At 39.5% G+C, this 23,575-nt stretch overlaps 1 protein-coding gene across 1 annotated transcript; it reads right to left on the reverse strand.

Annotated features, from left to right (window-relative positions):
* Positions 1-20,839: 20,839 nt before the first annotated feature.
* LOC128661369 (gastrula zinc finger protein XlCGF26.1-like) lies at positions 20,840-23,182 on the reverse strand (the record flags this gene model as incomplete). The annotated part of the gene is made up of 1 exon (XM_053715632.1): positions 20,840-23,182. A coding segment is annotated over one exon (1,578 nt), but the record flags the coding sequence as incomplete, so codon positions are not given.
* Positions 23,183-23,575: the final 393 nt, after the last annotated feature.

The raw sequence follows: 23,575 nt of genomic DNA on the forward strand, positions 1-23,575 counted from the left end.
AGATGATATTCAGCTTCAAGACTTGTCCCACCTCATATAAAAATAAGTGTAATAGCAATTGATAAGAGAAAGTATGGCCCACTCTGCATATAGCTTGACTGTATCCTACGCAACCGTTTTCAGTCAGTTTAGCAAAGAAAAATCACAGCCAGTTCACCTTCCTCCTATCCTGCATACAGCTTATATTGTTTAATCATAGGAGTGGAATATGGGCGGCCCTTCGGAAACCTTGTCCCTTCTGATTGGATATCTGGAATATCTTATCGGATTGGCCCTTGGAAATTTCATTTTTAACAGCCAAAATGCCTTCTGGCTGTAATTCTCGCATCACAGCACCGGGGGGCAGCATGACAACACAAAACAGATTCCTTTTAACCATTTCTAGCATTTTTGTTTCTAAATCTTACATATCCCATATAATGATTATATTAAACAATACTATAACATTGCATTTATCACTTACAATCCGAATTCCAGGCAGGGTGGTATTATGTGAATTTTCTGATCATTTCTATACCAAACACCATTATATAATATCAAAATAAGTACACTGTTAATTCAATTCTCCCTATTAAACATATTATAATTTATTTCATTAATAGATTACAATATTAATTGTAGATGGGGTAGTATCATATCATCTCTCTGATTATTTCAATATGAAACATCATGTGTCCCCAACATCATACTATATTAAAGCAAATTAATACTACAAATTATTCTGAAATTAATGGCATTTATACATCTGTTATATATGTATTTACACAAATACAGCATGTTCTACATCTCCAACAAATTTTGCATGCATGAATCTTGTCTATGGTCCATCTGAAATAAAAATAAGTGTTATTAATCATTTCTTTTTAGGTCCACAACTATTCTTAAAAAAATACAGATGCTAAGACATTTTATGCTTTCAATATATATATATATATATATATATATATATATATATATATATATATATATACACATTCATTTCTATGCAGTATCTTGTATTTATCATCTTTGAAAAATAAAAGAAATAAAAAAATACAGAGGTTATTATTCTGACACAGTTAAACATTTTAGACCAACTAAAATAGTCACCTATCAAGCTTAGCAAATACTCATGTAATATTAGAAAATTAGACAATCTCCCAAATTTCTATATTCAATACATTCTGAGGCATACATTCAAATATGTTTATTTGCTGTATTTTTAGTAAGTTTCAAAGTTACACTATAACATATGTCTTTCTCACAAAATATCTCACCTAGACCAGACTACCAGGCAACGTTGTGATTTTATCAGATATTTCCAGGTAGTGGCCACATATGGTCTCTTGGAAAGGCTGTTAAAGTTAAATAAACCTAATGTTTTATTGTCCTCACTTGTGTGTTTAGAATAACTTTGCATACTAAGTGGGGGGGGGGGGAGAGCTGAACATGAGTGAAGTTAATTTTTCTAAATGAATGAATCATTTGCTACTGACTAGCCAAATATATGATTAAAATATATATATTTTAATTAATCTTTACATATACCTTGACAGGTTTTTTTATTTAGGTTTTTATTTGGGGGGTTGGTTGTGTGGGTGGTGGGTTTTACTGTTGGGGGGGTTGTTTGTATTTTTTTTTACAGGTAAAAGAGACTTTGGGGCAATGCCCCGCAAAAGGCCCTATTGGTAGTTTAGTTTAGGCTAGCTTTTTTAATTTTAATAGGGTTATTAGATTAGGTGTAATCAGTTTAAATATCTGCAATTTGTTGTTTATTTTCTGTAATTTAGTGGGGTTTTTTGTACTTTAGCTAATTTAATTTAGGTAATTGTATTTAATTTATTTAATTATAGTGTAGCGTTAGGTGTTAGTGTAACTTAGGTTAGGTTTTATTTTACAGGTACTTTTGTATTTATTTTAGCTAGGTAGTTATTAAATAGTTAATAACTATTTAGTAACTATTCTACCTAGTTAAAATAAATACAAACTTGCCTGTAAAATAAAAATAAACCCTAAGCTAGCTACAATGTAACTATTAGTTATATTGTAGCTTGCTTAGGGTTTATTTTATAGGTAAGTATTTACAGTAGTTTTAAATAGTAATTATTTAGGTAATGATAGTAATTTTATTTAGATTTATTTAAATTATATTTAAGTTAGGGGGTGTTAGGGTTAGACTTAGGTTTAGGGGTTAATACATTTAATATAGTGGCGGCGACATTGGGGGCGGCAGATTAGGGGTTAATAAATGTAGGTAGGTGGTGGCGATGTTAGGGAAGGTAGATTAGGTGTTAATAATATTTAACTAATGTTTGCGATGCGGGAGTGCGGCGGTTTAGGGGTTAATATGTTTATTATAGTGGCAGCGACGTTAGGGCGGCAGATTAGGGGTTAATAAATGTAGGTAGGTTGGGGCGACATAGGGGACAGCAGATTAGGGGTTAATAAATATAATGTAGGTGTTGGCGATATTGGGGGCAGCAGATTAGGGGTTCATAAGTATAATGTAGGTGGCGGCGGTGTCCGGAGCGGCAGATTAGGGGTTAATCATTTTAATGCAGGTGTCGACGATGTCGGGGGCGGCAGATTAGGGGTTAATAAGTGTAAGATTAGTGGTGTTTAGACTCGGGGTTCATGTTAGGGTGTTAGGTATAAACATAAATTTAATTTCCCCATAGGAATCAATGGGGCTGCGTTACTGAGTTTTACGCTGCTTTTTTGCAGGTGTTAGACTATTTTTCAGCCGGCTCTCCACGTTGATTCCTATGGGGAAATCGTGCACGAGCACGTTACACCAGCTCACCGCTGACTTAAGCAGCGCTGGTATTGGAGTTAGATTTGGAGCAAAATTTTGCTCTACGCTCACTTTTTGTCTTTTAACGCCGGGTTTCTGAAAACTTGTAATACCAGCGCTGCAGTAAAGTGCGCGGTGAGATAAAACTGCTTGTTAGCACCGCACCCCTGTTACCGCAAAACTCGTAATCTAGGAGTAAGTTATTTAATTCAAATTGTTTTTTTTTACATAGATAAGTTGATAATGAAATTTGCATTGCTCAGGTGAAGACCACGTTAATATGATGTTAATTTGATTTATCTGCCCTGCATGCAAATTAATTTATTTACTGTGATTATCTTACTTATATCTGTTTATTATCTATCTTTTTTGTTGATATTGTAAATAAACAATTTAAAAGAAAAAAAAAGATGCGCATCCTACAGTCACCTATATTTTTATATTCATGAGTCTTTCTATTGGTGTATTAAGTATTTTCAGTATGTTGTCACAACCTCGCCACCTTTTCATTGGTGGGAAAAACAGTGAGAACTGAAGGGCGAAAATGTTTAGATAATTACGTTGGGATTTGAGAGAAAATTCCATACACGCTCATGGAACGTCCATGTTCAGGTTATTTTTTTAAAAACACCACAACAATTACACTTTGTATTTTGTAATTATAAATACATATTTGTATGTGTTTTTTTGGCAGATCCCTCAGTTCTTTTGACAAACTTGCACTTCAGGCAATTAGTGCTGACTCTTAAATAACTCCACGTGCATGAGCACAATGTTATTGATATGAAACACATGAACTAACACCCTCTAGCTGTAAAAAAATGTCAAATGCATTCAGATAAGAGGCGGCCTTCGAGGACTTAGAAATTGGCATATGAGCCTCCCTAGGTTTACCTTTCAACTAAGAATACCAAGAGAACAAAGCACATTTGTTGATAAAAGTAAATTAGAAAGTAGTATAAAACTACATGCCCTATCTGAATCATGAAAGTTTAATTAGTTTTTTACAATCACTTTAAATAATTTCGCCATCCCAGAGACCTTTAGATATTCGGCACCATAATGTCCATCCTCAGAGTGTTTGTTTTACAATGACTTAGTTTCGCTCATTGAGTGCTTTGTCAGACGTCTCTGATGAAGTCACAATAAGAGGTCACGATAACGCTGCATCTTTCTAATAAAGCCGCCTTAATCCATAGGACTGTTCCCTGCTGTTTGCTTATTACAGTTTATATGTAGTGAATAGAGGAATCACTATAACAGTGGGGACCCTTTGTACCACTGAAGTGTTGGCGTGCAGCTGCCGTAGGAAACCTAAAGCAACACAGGAAATTCGCCATGACCGGAAGTGACTGTAGCACAAGAGAGTGGGACGCTATTTCTGCATACGGATTGATAATTCAACCAGAAACGAAAAGGGAGTGACGCCCAGACATACCGCAAGCAAGCAGATCACTTGCAGGGGGTGGAGAAACATTGAATGGCTTAAACATTAAAGGGATACTAAACGCAATTGTTTTCTTTCATGATTCGGATAGAGCCTGCAACTCTCTCATTTACTCCTATTATCAATTTTTCTTTGTTCTCTTGGTATCTTTATTTGAAAAAGCAGGAATAAAAGCTTTGGAGCCAGCCCAATTTATGTTGAGAACCTGGGTTGCGCTTGTTGATTGGATGGCTAAATGTAGTCACCAATCATCAAGCCCTATCCAGAATACTAAACCAAAAATGGGCCAGCTACAAAGCTTTCATTCCTGCTTTTTCAAATAAAGATACCAAGAAAACTTGTATATAAACCCAAATATTTTCTTTCATGATTTAGATAGAGCATGACATTTTAAGCAACTTTTATTCCTATTATCAATTTTTCTAAATTCTCTTGTTATCTTTATTTGAAAAAAGATGATATCTAAGCTAAGGAGCCAGACTATTTTTGGTTCTGCCCCTGGACAGCACTTGTTTAATGGTGGCTGACATTTGGCAACCAATCAGCAAGAACAACCCAGGTTGTGAACACAAAATGGGCTGGCATCTAAACTTTCATTCTTGCTTTTCAAATAAAGATAACAAGAGAAGGAAGACAAATTTATAATTGGAGTAAATTAGAAAGTTGCTTAAAATTGCATGCGCTAGCTGAATCATGAAAGAAAAAAAAACTGGTTTCAGTGTTCCTTTAGTAAGTTTATATTACAGTCTCGAGGTGTTTACTGTCTCTTTACTCAGATCTAGCTTTGTGCTATCTTGTTGTGAATCCTTGTTTAATGAAGATAACATTGTGACAAATTTACCAAGATATTGATTATCTAGAATACAATTGTTAATTATCTCTATTATTAATTAAAGAGATATAAAGGTGCAATAATGTTTAATATGTTAGATCAGTTTATTATTGTACCACGGATTGTAAATAACTATCGGCTAGATTACGAGTTTTGCGGTAAGCTAAAAAAGCAGCGTTAACAGGTCCTAACGCTGCTTTTTTACGTCCGAGTCTTGCAGGTTTAGGGGCACTGGCCTTACTGCAAACCGACTTACGTAAACTTCGTAAAGTCTTTTTTCTATGGGACTTCCATTGCGCCGGTATTATGAGTCTGTCCTGGGAGGCCAAAAAGTGAGTGGTACACCCTACCCCGTCAAGATTCCTAACGCATTCTAAAGTCAGTAGTTATGAGTTTTACACTACAACGCCGTAGCATAAAACTCATAACTAAAGTGCTAAAATGTACACTAACACCCATAAACTACCTATTAACCCCTAAACCAAGGTCCTCCCGCATCGCAAACACTATAATAAAATTTTTAACACCTAATCTGCCCCTCAGGACATCGCTGCCACTATAATAAACATATTAACCCCTAAACCGCCGCACTCCCGCCTCGCAAACACTGGTTAAATATTATTAACCCCTAATCTGCCTCCCCCAATGTTGCCGCAATCTACATAAATTTATTAACCCCTAATCTTCTGCTCTGGACATCGCTGCCACTATAACATATTAACCCCTAAACCGCCGCACTCCCGCCTTGCAAACACTAGTTAAATATTATTAACCCCTTATCTGCCGCCCCTAACATCGCCGCTACCTACATTATACTTATTAACCCCTAATCTGCCGTCCCCAACGTCGCCGCCACTATATTAAATGTATTAACCCCTAAATCTAACCCTAACACCCCCTAACTTAAAAATAATTACAATAAATCTAAATAAAAATTAATATTATTACCTAAATAATTCCTATTTAAAAATAAATACTTACCTGTAAAATAAACCCTAAGCTAGCTAAAATATAACTAATAGTTACATTGTATCTAGCTTAGGGTTTATTTTTATTTTACAGGCAATTTTATATTTATTTTAACTAGGTAGAATAGTTACTAAATAGTTATTAACTATTTAATAACTACCTAGCTAAAATAAATACAAATTGACCTGTAAAATAAAACCTAACCTAAGTTATAATAACACCTAACACTACACTACAATTAAATAAATTAACTAAATTAAATACAATTAAATAAATTAAATTAGCTAAAGTACAAAAACAAACAAACACTAAATTACACAAAATAATAAACAAATTACAGATCTTTAAACTAATTACACCTAATCTAATAGCCCTATCAAAATAAAAAAGCCCACCCAAAATTAAAAAAACCCCTAGCCTAAACTAAACTACCAATAGCCTTTAAAAGGGCCTTTTGCGGGGCATTGCCCCAAAGAAATCAGCTCTTTTACCTGTAAAAATACAAACACCCCCCAACAGTAAAACCCACCACCCACACAACCAACCCCCCAAATAAAATACTAACTAAAAAAACCTAAGCTCCCCATTGCCCTGAAAAGGGCATTTGGATGGGCATTGCCCTTAAAAGGGAAGTTAGCTCATTTGCGGCCCAAAGCCCTAACCTAAAAATAAAACCCACCCAATACACCCTTAAAAAAACCTAACACTTAACCCCCTGAAGATTCACTTACTGTTCTGAAGACAGCGACAGAAGTCTTCATCCAACCGGGCCGAAGTCCTCAACGAAGCCGGGAGAAATTGTCCTCCAGAGGGACAGAAGTCTTCATCCAGACGGCATCTTCTATCTTCATCCATCCGACGTGGAGTGGCTCCATCTTCAAGACATCAGACGCGGAGCATCCGCTTCATCCGGAGTCTTCTTACTGAATGGCGGTTCCTTTAAATGACGTCATCCAAGATGGGGTCCCTTAGATTCCGATTGGCTGATAGAATTATATCAGCCAATCGGAATTAAGGTAGAAAAAATCCTATTGGCTGATGCAATCAGCCAATAGGATTGAACTTCAATCCTATTGGCTGATCCAATCAGCCAATAGGATTGAGCTTGCATTCTATTGGCTGTTCCAATCAGCCAACAGAATGCAAGCTCAATCCTATTGGCTGATTGCATCAGCCAATATGATTTTTTCTACCTTAATTCCGATTGGTTGATAGAATTCTATCAGCCAATCGGAATCTAAGGGACACCATCTTGGATGACGTCATTTAAAGGAACCGTCATTCAGTAAGAAGACTCCGGATGAAGAGGATGCTCCGCGTCTGATGTCTTGAATATGGAGCCGCTCCGCGTCGGATGGATGAAGATAGAAGATGCCATCTGGATGAAGACTTCTGCCCGTCTGGAGGACCACTTTGCCCGGCTTGGATGAAGACTTCTCCCGGCTTCATTGAGGACTTCGGCCCGGTTGGATGAAGACTTCTGCCGCTTCCTTAAGGATGGATGTCCAGTCTTCAGAATAGTAAGTTGATCTTCAGGGGGTTAAAGGTGTATTGGGTGGGTTTTATTTTTAGGTTAGGGCTTTGGGCCACAAAAGAGCTAAATGCCCATCCAAATTCCCTTTTCAGGGCAATGGGGAGCTTAGTTTTTTTTAGTTAGTATTTTATTTGGGGGGTTTGGTTGTGTGGGTGGTGGGTTTTACTGTTGGGGGGTTGTTTGTATTTTTTTTTTACAGGTAAAAGAGCTGATTTCTTTGGGGCAATGCCCCGCAAAAGGCCCTTTTAAGGGCTATTGATAGTTTAGTTAGGCTAGGGTTTTTTTTTAATTTTGGGGGGGCTTTTTTTTATAGGGCTATTAGATTAGGTGTAATTAGTTTAAAGATCTGTAATTTGTTTTTTATTTACTGTAATTTAGTGGGGGTTTTTTGTAATTTAGCTAAATTTAATTTAATTTATTTAATTGTATTTAATTTATTTAATTGTAGTGTAGTGTTAGGTGTTAGTGTAACATATGTTAGGTTTTATTTTACAGGTAAATTTGTCTTTATTTTAGCTAGGTAGTTATTAAATAGTCAATAACTATTTAATAACTATTATACCTAGTTAAAATAAATACAAACTTGCCTGTAAAATAAAAATAAACCCTAAGCTAGATACAATGTAACTATTAGTTATATTGTAGCTAGCTTAGGGTTTATTTTATAGTTAAGTATTTAGTTTTAAATAGGAATTATTTAGTTAATAATATTAATTTTTATTTAGATTTATTGTATTTATATTTAAGTTAGGAGGTGTTAGGGTTAGACTTAGGTTTAGGGGTTAATACATTTAGTATAGTGACGGCGACTTTGGGGGCAGCAGATTAGGGGTTAATAAATGTAGGTAGGTGGCGGCGATGTTAGGGACGGCAGATTAGGGGTTAATAATATTTAACTAATGTTTGCGAGGCGGGAGTGTGGCGGTTTAGGGGTTAATATGTTTATTGTAGTGGCGGCAATGTCTGGAGCAGTAGATTAGGGGTTAAAAAATATAATGTAGGTGGCGACGATGTCGGGGGCGGCAGATTAGGGGTTAATAAGTATAATGTAGGTGTCGGCGATTTCGGGGGCGGCAGATTAGGGGTTAATAAGTGTAAGATTAGGGGTGTTTAGACTTGGGGTTCATGTTAGGGTGTTAGGTGTAAACATAAATTTTATTTCCCCATAGGAATCAATGGGGCTGCGTTACTGAGTTATACGCTGCTTTTTTGCAGGTGTTAGACTTTTTCTCAGCTGGCTCTCCCCATTGATTCCTATGGGGAAATTGTGCACGAGCGCGTATAACCAGCTCACCGCTCACTTAAGCAGTGCTGGTATTGGAGTGAAGTGTGGAGCAACATTTTGCTCTACTCTCACTTTTTGTCTATTAACTCCGGGGTTATAAAAACCCGTAATACCAGTGCTGTATGTAAGTGAGCAGTGAGAAAAAACTGCACGTTAGCACCGCACCCCTGTTACCCTAAAACTCGTAATCTCACTGTATGTATTTAAAGAGACAGTCTACACCTTGGTCATCTTAAAGTTTTACCTTAGATTAAGCTGCAAATAGCCTCCTGCAGGGTCGGCTCAAGGGAGGGGGCAATGCCCACCCAAATGAAATGCTGTGCACCCGAAAAAAATATTGATATGATTATACGCTTTAAAAATAATAAATAAAATAATGAATTGTTATGTAATGCTGCATGTTGGGGGCGGAGTCAGCTACCGAACTGTGAGGTTGCATCTCGCATCTGCAAAGAGCTCCGTGTTTTAACCTCTTATTTGGAAGTTAGAGACTTTTTGCACTTGTCTTTAACCCTATTAATTTTACCTAACTATCGTGAGTTACTCATTTTCTTAAACAATAGACCATGATAAGAATATGATTGTATCATATAAATATGTCTATAAATGGCTACCGGCTTCTATAGACGCCTCAAAAGAGCACTGGCCCGGCCTAAGATAACAGTGCACTTTTGAGGAGTTTACAGGCCGGTAGCCAGTTATAGACTTATATTTATATGATACAATCATATTCTTATAGGTTCACAGTACATAGGTTGTATTAAAGGGACAGTCAAGTCCAAAAAGACTTTCATAATTTAAATAGGGAATGTAAGGAATGTAATTTTAAACAACTTTCCAATTTACTTTTATCACCAATTTTGCTTTGTTCTCTTGGTATTCTTAGTTGAAAGCTAATTCTAGGAGGTAAATATACTAATTTCTTAGACCTTGAAGACTGCCTCTAATCTGAATGCATTTTGACCACTAGAGGGCATTGTTCATGTGTTTTATATAGATAACATTGAGCTCATGCACGTGAAGTTACCCTGGAATGAGCACTGATTGGCTAAAATGCAAGTCTGTCATAAGAACTGAACTAAGGGGCAGTTTGCAGAGGCTTAGATACATGGTAATCACAGAGGTAAAAAGTGTATTTCTATATAAGTGTTGGTTATGCAAAACTGGGGAATAGGTAATAAAAAGATTATCTTTCTTTTTAAACAACACAAAATTCTGGTGTTGACTGTCCCTTTAAGTAGCCTGATATCCGTTAGTTATTGTGAAATAGGTATAGCAAAATCTAATCTACAAAATTACCAGTACCTGAAAACCTAGTATCCTCACTGCTATTGCAAACAAAGGGGTCAATTGCATTGGGGGTTTGGGGTGCATGGCTGTTTAGGGGACATGATTGAGATTTGAGAATGAGTTTAAGGGTTTTGGATCATGGTGATTAAGGGGTGCACCCTTGTGAAAAAAATGCCCCCCCCCCATTTCATTCATTCTGGAGCTGACCCTGGCCTCCTGCACCTTTTCTTTATCATGCAGCATGAACAGTAAAAAAGTTATTGTTTCTGGCAACTTTGAAATGGCTGCCATGCTCATCCCACTGATGACATCATGATCTGGGCTGTATATGGCATCCAATCACCAAAGGCTCACTAGTTGGATTCAACAGACTGCCATTGCTATTCAGCAGAGTGCCTAGATGCAGCCCAGATCATGATGTCATCCTTGGGCTGAGCTTGGCATCCATTTCAGTGACCAGAGAGACCATTTTAAAATAACTTTTTTTACGCTTCCTGCTGCATGATATAGAAAAGGTGCAGGAGGCTAATTTGAAGCTTACCCCTTTGAGTGCTAATGACGGCTCTAAGCCGTCACAGAGTTTCCCACTCTGGTACTAATGATGACTCAGAGCCGTCACTACCACTTTCCCACCTTGAGGGAGATCTGGAGACTGCCACCCACTCCTAACTTGGCGATTGTGCCTGTAGAGTGACAGGCATTACCGGGGCATCATGTTTTGAACATTGACATCACGCGCAATGACATGATAATGTCACTGCGCAAATTTATTAACAATTTGTCAATACAAAGTATAGGGAAAGGGGGCATGATGCTTAGAAGCCTGTATCTCAGGCATCTAAGCAGCTACAGACCCCCAAGATCTACCTTTGGAAAATTAATCACATAACCTTTCCAATGGTGTAAGTATTGGGGATCTGAAAAACTAAAAAGTTAAAAAAAAAAATTCACAAAATAAAAAAAACAAAATTTATGCTTACCTGATAAATTTATTTCTCTTGTGGTGTATCCAGTCCACGGATCATCCATTACTTGTGGGATATTCTCCTTCCCAACAGGAAGCTGCAAGAGGATCACCCACAGCAGAGCTGTCTATATAGCTCCTCCCCTAACTGCCACCCCCAGTCATTCGACTGAAGACAAGCAAGAGATAGGAGAAACTATAGGGTGCAGTGGTGACTGTAGTTTAAAAATAAAAAACACCTGCCTTAAAATGACAGGACAGGCCGTGGACTGGATACACCACAAGAGAAATAAATTTATCAGGTAAGCATAAATTTTGTTTTCTCTTGTAAGGTGTATCCAGTCCACGGATCATTCATTACTTGTGGGATACCAATACCAAAGCTATAGGACACAGATGAAGGGAGGGACAAGGCAGGCGCTTAAACGGAAGGCACCACTGCCTGTAAGACCTTTCTCCCAAAAATAGCCTCCGAAGAAGCAAAAGTATCAAATTTGCAGAATTTAGAAAAAGTATGAAGCGAAAACCAAGTCGCCGCCTTACAAATCTGTTCAACAGAAGCCTCATTCTTAAAAGCCCATGTGGAAGCTACTGCTCTAGTAGAATGAGCTGTAATTCTTTCAGGAGGCTGCTGGCCAGCAGTCTCATAAGCTAAGCGGATTATACTTCTTAGCCAAAAAGAAAGAGAAGTTGCCGAAGCCTTTTGGCCTCTCCTCTGTCCAGAGTAGACAACAAACAATGCAGATGTTTGACGAAAATCTTTAGTAGCTTGTAAATAAAACTTTAAAGCACGAACCACGTCAAGATTGTGTAATAGACATTCCTTCTTTGAAGAAGGATTAGGACACAGTGATGGAACAACAATCTCCTGATTGATATTCTTATTAGATACCAGCTTAGGTAGAAAACCAGGTTTGGTACGTAACACTACCTTATCTGCATGGAAAATGAGATAAGGGGAATCACATTGTAAAGCAGATAACTCCGAAACTCTTCGAGCCGAGGAGATAGCTACTAAAAACAGAACTTTCCAAGATAAGAGCTTAATATCTATGGAATGCAAAGGTTCAAACGGAACCCCTTGAAGAACTTTAAGAACTAAATTTAAACTCCATGGCAGAGCAACAGGTTTAAACACAGGCTTGATTCTAACCAAAGCCTGACAAAATGCCTGAACATCTGGAACCTCAGCCAGACGTTTGTGCAAAAGAATAGACAGAGCAGAAATCTGTCCCTTTAAGGAACTAGCTGACAAACCCTTCTCTAATCCTTCTTGGAGAAAAGATAATATCCTAGGAATCCTGACTTTACTCCATGAGTAACCCTTGGATTCACATCAATGAAGATATTTACACCATATCTTATGATAGATTTTCCTGGTGAAGGCTTTCGCGCCTGTAGTAAGGTATCAATGACCGTCTCGGAGAAACCACGCTTTGATAAAATCAAGCGTTCAATCTCCAAGCAGTCAGATGCAGAGAAATTAGATTTGGATGGTTGAAAGGACCCTGAAGTAGAAGGTCCTGTCTCAGCGGCAGAGTCCATGGTGGAAAGGATGACATGTCCACCAGATCTGCATACCAAGTCCTGCGTGGCCACGCAGGTGCTATCAAAATCCTCGAAGCTCTCTCCTGCTTGATCTTGGCAATCAGACGAGGGAGCAGAGGAAACAGTGGAAGCACATAAGCCAGGTTGAAGGACCAAGGCATCTATCAGTGCTGCCTTGGGATCCCTGGACCTGGATCCATAACAAGGAAGCTTGGCGTTCTGACGAGACGCCATGAGATCCAGTTCTGGTTTGCCCCAAAGTTGAATCAACTGCGCAAACACCTCCGGATGGAGTTCCCACTCCCCCGGATGAAAAGTCTGTCGACTTAGAAAATCTGCCTCCCAGTTCTCTACTCCTGGGATATGGATAGCTGATAGAAGGCAAGAGTGAACCTCTGCCCATAGAATTATTTTTGAAACCTCCAACATTGCTAGGGAACTCTTTGTTCCCCCTTGATGGTTGATGTAGGCTACAGTCATGATATTGTCCGACTGAAATCTGATGAACCTGACTGCAGCAAGCTGAGGCCAAGCCTGAAGAGCATTGAATATCGCTCTAAGTTCCAGAATGTTTATCGGAAGAAGTGCCTCCTCCTGAGTCCACGAGCCCTGAGCCTTCAGGGAGTTCCAGACTGCACCCCAGCCCAAAAGGCTGGCATCTGTCATTACTATTGTCCAATCTGGCCTGCGGAAGGTCATACCCTTGGACAGATGGACCCGAGATAGCCACCAGAGAAGAGAATCCCTGGTCTCTTGATCCAGATTTAGTAGAGGGGACAAATCAGTGTAATCCCCATTCCACTGACTGAGCATGCAGAGTTGCAACGGTCTGAGATGTAGGCGGGCAAACGGCACTATGTCCATTGCCGCTACCATTAAACCGATTACTTCCATACACTGAGCCACTGAAGGGCGAGAAGTAGAATAAAGAACACGGCAGGAATTTAGAAGTTTTGACAACCTGGCCTCTGTCAGGTAAATCTTCATTTCTACAGAATCTATCAGAGTTCCTAGGAAGGAAACTCTTGAGAGAGGGGATAGAGAACTCTTTTCTTCGTTCACTTTCCACCCATGAGACCTCAGGAATGCCAGAACAATGTCCGTATGGGACCTGGTGATTTGAAAATTTGACGCCTGTATCAGAATGTCGTCTAGGTAAGGGGCCTTAGGACCGCCAGGAGTGACCCCAGAACCTTCGTAAAGATTCTTGGTGCCATAGCTAACCCAAAGGGAAGAGCCACAAACTGGTAATGCCTGTCTAGGAAGGCGAACCTGAGAAACCGATGATGATCTCTGTGTATCAGAATGTGAAGATAAGCATCCTTTAAGTCCACGGTAGTCATATATTGACCCTCCTGGATCATAGGTAGGATGGTTCGAATAGTCTCCATCTTGAAGGATGGGACTCTGAGAAATTTGTTTAGGATCTTGAGATCTAAGATTGGTCTGAAGGTTCCCTCTCTCTTGGGAACTACAAACAGATTTGAATAAAAGCCTTGCCCCTGTTCCTCCTTTGGAACTGGGTGGATCACTCCCATAACTAGGAGGTCTTGAACACAATGTGAGAATGCCTCTCTCTTTATCTGGTTTGCAGATAATTGTGAGAGATGAAATCTTCCTTTTGGGGAAGAAGCTTTGAAGTCCAGAAGATATCCCTGGGACACAATTTCCAACGCCCAGCGATCCTGGACATCTCTTGCCCAAGCCTGGGCGAAGAGAGAAAGTCTGCCCCTTACTAGATCCATTACCGGATCGGGGGCTGATCTTTCATGCTGTCTTAGAGGCAGCAGCAGGTTTTTTGGCCTGCTTTCCTTTGTTCCAAGCCTGGTTAGGTCTCCAGACCGGCTTGGACTGGGCAAAATTTCCCTCTTGTTTTGTATTAGAGGAAGTTGAAGCTGCGCCACTCTTGAAGTTTCGAAAGGCACGAATATTAGTCTGTTTGGTCCTTAATTTGTTGGACCTATCCTGAGGAAGGGCGTGACCTTTTCCTCCAGTAATATCAGAAATGATCTCCTTCAGTCCAGGCCCGAATAGGGTCTGCCCCTTGAAGGGAATGTTGAGAAGCTTAGACTTTGAAGTAACGTCAGCTGACCAGGATTTAAGCCATAATGCCCTACGCACCTGAATAGCAAAACCTGAGTTCTTAGCCGTTAGTTTGGTTAAATGAACAACGGCGTCAGAAACAAATGAATTGGCTAGCTTAAGTGCTTTAAGCTTGTCAAGTATATTATCCAATGGGGTTTCTACCTGTAGAGCCTCTTCTAGAGACTCAAACCAGAAGGCTGCAGCAGCAGTGACAGGGGCAATGCATGCAAGGGGCTGGAGAATAAAACCTTGTTGAATAAACATTTTCTTAAGGTAACCCTCTAATTTTTTATCCATTGGATCTAGGAAAGCACAACTGTCCTCGACGGGGATAGTTGTACGCTTTGCTAGGGTAGAGACTGCTCCCTCCACCTTAGGGACCGTTTGACACAAGTCCCGTGTAGCGGCATCTATGGGAAACATATTTTTAAAAACAGGAGGGGGAGAGAACGGTACACCTGTTCTATCCCATTCCTTAGTAATAATTTCTGAAAACCTCTTAGGTATTGGAAAAACATCAGTGTAAACAGGCACTGCATAGTATTTATCCAATCTACACAATTTCTCTGGGACTATAATGGTGTCACAGTCATCCAGAGTTGCTAAAACCTCCCTGAGCAACAGGCAGAGGTGTTCAAGCTTAAATTTAAATGTAGACATATCAGAATCAGGTTGAAGTGTCTTCCCTGAGTCAAAAAAATCACCCACAGATAGAAGCTCTCCTGTCTCAGCTTCTGCACATTGTGAGGGTATATCAGACATAGCTACTAAAGCGTCAGAAAACTCTGTATTTTTCCTAGTCCCAGAGCTGTCTCGCTTTCCTTGTAACCCTGGCAGTTTGGCCAATACCGCTGTAAGGGTATGATCCATAACTGCCACCATGTCTTGTAAGGTAAACGCTATGGGCGCGCTAGATGTACTTGGCGTCCCTTGAGCGGGAGTTATAGGTTCTGACACGTGGGGAGAGTTAGTCGGCATAACTTCCCCCTTGTCAATTTCCTCTGGTGATAAATCTTTTAAAGCCAGAATATGGTCTTTATAACTTATAGTAAGATCAGTGCATTTGGTACACATTCTAAGAGGGGGTTCCACAATGGCTTCTAAAACATAATGAACAAGGAGTTTCCTCTATGTCAGACATGTTTAACAGACTAGTAATGAGACCAGCAAGCTTTGAAAACACATTAATTAATGTGAAAAAGCAGAATATAAAAAACGGTACTGTGCCTTTAAGGGAAAAAAACAATCACAAAAACTGCAAAACAGTGAAAAAAGCAGTTAATTTTTACAGTGTGTATAATAGACTAAAATAGAATTGCACCCACTTGCAAATGGATGATAAACCCCTCAGGCTCAAAAACGAAGCAAAAAAACGGTAAAACCGTTATAACAGTCACAAGCAAACTGCCACAGCTCTACTGTGGCTCCTACCTTCCCATAAAATGACTTTTGTAGTCACAAAAACCCTTTACAGAGGTCCAATATGTCAGGGGACTCCTTCAGGGAAGCTGGATGTCTCAGAATATAAAAACTACTGCGCAATTAGAGCGTGAAAATAGGCCCCTCCCACCATGCACTCAAAGTCAGAGGGCCTAAAAAACTACTCCTAGGAGTAAAATAACAGCCATGTGGAAAACTAGGCCCCAAAGAAAGATTTATCACCCTTAGTAAAAAACGTTCTTTATAAATCCTGTAAACGTTTAACATACTAAGCCATAAGAGCAAGTAACATGAATATTACCCTTTACTGCAAGCATGATGCCAGTCGTTATTAAATCACTGCAATCAGGCTTACCTTAAATATATCAGACACTGTCAGCATTTTCTAGACTTCTTTATCATCTCTCTAGAAAAAAATATACTGAACATACCTCAGGGCAGTTAATTCTGCAGGCCGTTCCCCCAGCTGAAGTTTTCCCATACTCTTCAGTTATGTGTGAGAACAGCAGTGGATCTTAGTTACAACCTGCTAAGATCATCAAAAACCTCAGGCAAAACTCTTCTTCTAATTTCTGCCTGAGGTAAAAACAGTACAACGCCGGTACCATTTAAAAATAACAAACTTTTGATTGAAGATAAACTACACTAAGTCACCACATATCTCTAGCTCAGTGACGTGCAGTGAGGTCAGACGCTGGTGAGGCACTGGCTATGAAACACCCACGAAACAAACGCATATATAAATATTAAATAAATATATATATATATATATATATATATAAATATTATATATACACACAAACATACATATATCACTAAATTACTGTATCCAACAAGTATTTAGCACCTAAAAAGAGTTAGTTATGTCAACATCTAGCACATAACGCAAGTACTGGACAGAGGCAGGCATACCCACACACACAGGCAGAAAACCCCACACACACAGACAGACCCCCACACACAGGCAGACAGATCCACACACACAGGCAGACAAACACACAGCCAGACAAACACACACACACAGGCAGGCAGACACCCACTCACACAGACAGACCCACTCACACAGGCAGACAGACCCACTCACACAGGCAGACAGACCCACTCACACAGGCAGACAGACCCACTCACACAGGCAGACAGACAGACCCACACACACACAGGCAGACAGACCCACACACACACAGGCAGACAGACCCCCCACACACAGGCAGACAGACCCCCCCACACACAGGCAGAAAGACCCCCCCACACACAGGCAGACAGACCCCCACACAAACAGGCAGACAGACCCCCACACACAGGCAGACAGACCCCCACACACAGGCAGAGAGACCCACACACACAGGCAGACAGACCCACACACACACACAGGCAGACAGACCCACACACACACAGGCAGACAGACCCACACACACACACACACACAGACAGACAGACCCACACACACAGGCAGACAGACCCACACACACAGGCAGACAGACCCCCACACACACGCACACACAGGCAGACAGACCCACACACACACACAGACAGACCCACACACACACACAGACAGACCCACACACACACACACAGGCAGACAGACCCACACACACACACAGGCAGGCAGACCCACACACACACACAGGCAGACAGACCCACACACACACACACACACACACAGGCAGACAGACCCACACACACAGGCAGACAGACCCACACACACACACAGGCAGACAGACCCACACACACACACACAGGCAGACAGACCCACACACACACAGACAGACAGACAGACAGACATTCCCACACACACACAGGCAGACAGACATTCCCACACACACAGACAGACCCACTCACACAGACAGACAGACAGACCCATTTACAGCTGTCACTTGCTGACTTCAAGTACAAAAAAGTTTCCCATCATGCCATAATTCACAACACATGCTGGAGTGTGTTCGTTGCATGTTAACGTTGGAAGTTGCTGTTTTAAATGGAATAAAGAAAAGTTTTTGTGAAGCACCAAGTTGTATCGGATCTCCTCTGTACCTTTGATGTTTGTTACATTATAAACTAATCTAACCTTTCTTGGCACTAAGGTAGAGCAGTTGCACAGCTACAATTCACAAAGCAACAGTGGTTGTGTGCTAGAGTCAGTCCCTATTCCCCTCATCTAGACCAGCCACACAGACAATGTACACTTCAGTGCTGTTAGTGTGCACTGCAATGTCACTAATGTCCCTCAGCTATAGCTGTGTTATGATCAGACTGTAGACATGCTCAATGAAGCTGATATTAGTTATTTATACATGTACCTTGCTACCCTTAACTTTTGTAACAGGTAGTTTACCCATCAGATGTATATCCTCTTACAACTTTTGGAGCTTATGACCCACACACCAGACACAAATCCATTTGCCTCCCTATAATGTAAGTCATGAGTACACAACAGAAGCTAGACCAGATACATTGCCCATGCATGTATTTTTACCAGTTATGACCATATATGTGACTCCTAAACACCTTATGCTAGATCAGAATACACCTGCAACATTTTTATTTGAGGATCATCTCTGCTGGGGCATTCCGTGTTAAGCAAGTTTTGTACACTACAATATGTGATGTTAATTTTTTCCTGATTGTCACTAATGAATCATTTGTGTTTCCCATAGAGCAAGTGTTAAAGCCATTATCATCCTTTTACCATGTAACTTCCTGCTCAAGTAAACAGGCATCTAGATTAAGTAATGCTCAAAATAAATAACTTAATTTACTTAATCTAGATGCCTGTTTACATGAGCAGGAAGTTACATGGTGAAAGGAATGGCTTTAACACTTGGCTGGCTTGCGATATATTAAACGCTAATGATTCTTTAGTCCCATACTAGTGTACAAAAACTTGCTTAGCACGGAATTCCCTAGGAGAGATGATCCACAAATAAGTGTTGCCGCAGCCAAGCTAACTCCACTCCATCTGATCTCATATACGGATGCGTGACCGGTAATACTATATTCTCTCTCTCTTCTGAATTGTGTTTGGCTGTTTTTATTTATTGCAGGTAAAGAAAAAGTTTTGTCACAAAACTCCTCCTTTACCTGCAATAAATAAAAACATATACAATTCAGAAAAGAAAGAATATAGTATTACCCGTCACGCAACCGTATATGAGATCAGGATCATCAGATCATCATCTATTGCAATTTGTATGGCTGCAGTGTAGATGAACAATGCAGCAGACTCCTGACCAGCCGGCTTTAGGGAGAAACTACTAGTAGTAAGTGTAGTGTTATGTAGTTACCATAACCAGTGTGGACTGTGCAACGGACCTGGTGGCTGGCTCAGGGCTGCTGCACAGCTGCAGTCACGGTGGAGGGAGACACAAGACCTCGGCTCTCAACCTCTTACCTCTTGTTTCAGTTCTTAAAGACGTTCACTGTAATCCTCAGCTCAGTGTGTCTCAGTGAGCATCTCAGTAGTCTCCCTTCGTGTCTGCCACCTTGATGACATCATGCCGCATCCCATCTCAGTCTCCCACCTGCCACACCAGTATGTCCCACCCCCACTGACTAAAGCACTCACTGTCAGTGAGACTGGGACCGCAGCGCTTATTGGCTGATGGGGCAGGCAGGGCTCCCGAGGCTGGTATAGACCAGCCTCCATTGGGAGCGGTATGGGCCGCGAAGGGGACTCAGAGACTTTTGCCAGCAGCCACTGGGTGGCAGTCTCACTCTCCGCCGGCCCATACAAACAAATACAAACATATTGCGCAACGGTAGGGCTCACAGCCTCTGCCTAGTTGCGCAATGTGTATGTATTTGATAAGGATTTAAAATCAATACTTATGCAGAGCATGAACGCAGTGACACACACACACAATGAATCAAACGGGGGTGGGGGGTCACCAGAAAATAAATTATAAAAAAACATATATATATAGTTTTTTAATTATTAATTAAATAAGGTGTACTGTAATTACACAGATAGGACAGGTGAGGCACTGCCTCACCTGTCTCCTATGACAGCACGTCACTGCTCTAGCTACTTCCCTTGTTGAGAGCTACAAGAGAATGACTGGGGGTGGCAGTTAGGGGAGGAGCTGTATAGACAGCTCTGCTGTGGGTGATCCTCTTGCAGCTTCCTGTTGGGAAGGAGAATATCCCACAAGTAATGGATGATCCGTAGACTGGATACACCTTACAAGAGAAATAAATTAGATCAGCTTAGCACATTTATAGCTGTTATACATAGTTACAAACACTGCTGCACAGAGTGCTAAATACACGTGCACGCCCCTAAGCTCATATAATATCAGCCTCCTAGGTTTACTCTATAGCAAAGGATAGCAAAAGAACAACGCAAATTAGATAATAGAAGTAAATTGGAAAGTTGGGTAAAATTCCTGCTCTATCTGAGTTATCAGCGTTTAACTTTCATTGACAGATTTGGCTTCAGTATTTGATGATGTTTTCCTAATTATTCTCTGATATTGTGTTTATAATTATACAAAACACACAAAATACTGGTCTGGATTACAATCACTTTTTATTTGCATGAAAAAACATTGTATATCATTATACAGTAAAAAGCAGCATCACATGATATATGCACACAATGGTATAAATATACCTAACACTTGTGCTCTTGATACAAAGGGATTCATCAGACATATACTGTTCCCTTTATATATACAGTATGTGCTATTATCAGTTCTTGTGGCTTCTAACTAACATGAAAACATCTAACAGACATAATATCAAGTTACAGAACATGACATACATATTACATACCCAGTATACATGTAGGTTATAGTAGCCATTTAAATTAAACTGATTATGATCACGTATGAAATGGTTACTGATATTGTGTCTCATGAAATGAAATCCGTTTCCCCTCAGTAATTCCTCTGGTATATAACATGTACAATGCTAAGCATCTATTGCTATAAGAAAAGGTTTATCCGCATGATGTGCACATTAAATATATCTCCCAGATGTCAATTATTTGAGACTGATGTTCTATTTATATAATTTTCTAAGTCTATTTATATAGAGACTCTTTATTCTGTAAATATAATTATTTCTCCCCTATGTAAATCAAATGTACAACTCATGACACTGGCATATTAATAAACAACACTGGGGGTGCTTTGGTGTAGAATGGTTGTGTAAACGGGTCAGTATGAGGACAGATCTGTATATTTCTGTGTCGTGTTTGTATTCTATCACATTTATATGAGAGAAATTCAGGTGCACAGGAGCACTTTAAATCTGGGGCTTTTGTAACTGGGATTTAGAAAGTATTATTTACAATATCATCCTTTTTGATCCTTCTATTTAGAGAGTTTGTCCTCTAGGATAATTGTAAAAAGGTTTGTACACTGTGTATATAAAGTTTGTGTGTAAATATTTGGTGTTTAGTGATACCGGATTTCATTAAGAACCTTTTTTCCACTTTCTAAACTTGTGAAAGGTTTCTTCCCTTGTGAATCCTTTCATGTTTTTTCAGACTACTCATTTGTGCAAAACATCTTCCACACTCTGTACATGTGAACGGCTTTTCTCCTGTGTGAATCCTTTCATGACTTTTCAGACAACTCTTTTCTGTAAAACTTTTTCCACACTCTGTACATGTGAAAGGCTTTTCCCCTGTGTGACTCCTTTCATGTTTTTCCAGATGACTCTTTTTTGTAAAACATTTTCCACACTCTGTACATGTGAAAGGCTTTTCTCCTGTGTGAATCCTTTCATGCTTTTTCAGATTACTCATTTGTGTAAAACTTTTTCCACACTCTGTACATATGAACGGCTTTTCTCCTGTGTGAATCCTTTCATGAGTTTTCAGATCACTCTTTTGTGTAAAACCTTTTCCACACTCTGTACATATGAACAGCTTTTCTCCTGTGTGAATCCTTTCATGAGTTTTCAGACAACTCTTTTCTGTAAAACTTTTTCCACACTCTGTACATATGAAAGGCTTTTCCCCTGTGTGACTCCTTTCATGAGTTTTCAGATGACTTTTACGTATAAAACCTTTTCCACACTCTGTACATGTGAAAGGCTTTTCCCCTGTGTGAATTATTTCATGTATTTCCAGATGATTCATTTGTGCAAAACTTTTTCCACACTCTGTACATTGGAATAGCTTTTCCCCTGTGTGAATCATTTCATGTTTTTTCAGACTACTATTTTCTGTAAAACTTTTTCCACACTCTGTACATGTGAAAGGCTTTTCTCCTGTGTGAATCCTTTCATGCTTTTTCAGATGACTCTTTTCTGTAAAACTTTTTCCACACTCTGTACATGTGAAAGGCTTTTCTCCTGTGTGACTCCTTTCATGCTTTTTCAGATTACTCATTTGTGTAAAACTTTTTCCACACTCTGTACATATGAATGGCTTTTCTCCTGTGTGAATCCTTTCATGAGCTTTAAGATCACTCTTTTGTGTAAAACTTTTTCCACACTCTGTACATGTGAAAGGCTTTTCTCCTGTGTGAATCCTTTCATGAGTTTTCAGACAATCCATTCGTGTAAAACTTTTCCCACACTCTGTACATGTGAAAGGCTTTTCTCCTGTGTAAATATTTTTATGAGTTTTCAGATGATCCATTTGTGTAAAACATTTTCCGCACTCAGAAGATGTGTGTGGTTTCTCACCTGTGTGAATTTTGTGGTGTTCTAGTAGATGTGACTCCAATCTAAATCTTTTCTCACACTCTGTACATTGGAAAGGTTGCTCCTTTGTATGAATTACTTGGCTAGACTGTAGACTTTTCCTTTCTTTAATAGGTTTTGAAAACTCAGTAAATGTGTGTGGTTTATCCTCTGGGTTAATAATTTCACTAGATAAGTCATAAATGTTGTCCTCTTGTTTGATGACTAAATTACTCTCTGTACATAATGATTGTTTCCCAGTTCCTGCTAATTCATCATCTCCTTTAAATATCTGCTGTGATATCCCCAATGTTTGTGAATAGTCATTAGTGTCTAAGACTATTGGAGTTTGCGGTATGATTCTGTTGCTTCCTGTAGTGAAGGATAGATATGAACTATTGACGTGTTTGTCTACATAAAAAGAAATAGAGTAAAGAAAAATATGACTTTATTCATTTATAATATAATCCATCTCAATAAAAAAAAATGTTATACTCAAAAATGTCTTCTGTTTTGTATTTTTAAATTTATTTACCTGTAAATCACAAATTAAAAAAGGATTACATAGAAAGTAAACATTACTGCATCATAGTTACCTAAATGACTGATTGCTGATGAAAACAAGTTATAGGGCTGCATTAAACAAGGTGCGTATGGATAATGTTCTCAGCCAGGGAACAAGTACATCTGTATTCTGGGCAAGAGAGGTGACATCCACCATCCTCATTTAACATTGCACAAGCAAATGCACATACAGCCCTGTCTGGCTTATGCT

Source organism: Bombina bombina, chromosome 5 (genome assembly GCF_027579735.1).
Source record: "Bombina bombina isolate aBomBom1 chromosome 5, aBomBom1.pri, whole genome shotgun sequence".
Classification (NCBI taxonomy): domain Eukaryota; kingdom Metazoa; phylum Chordata; class Amphibia; order Anura; family Bombinatoridae; genus Bombina; species Bombina bombina.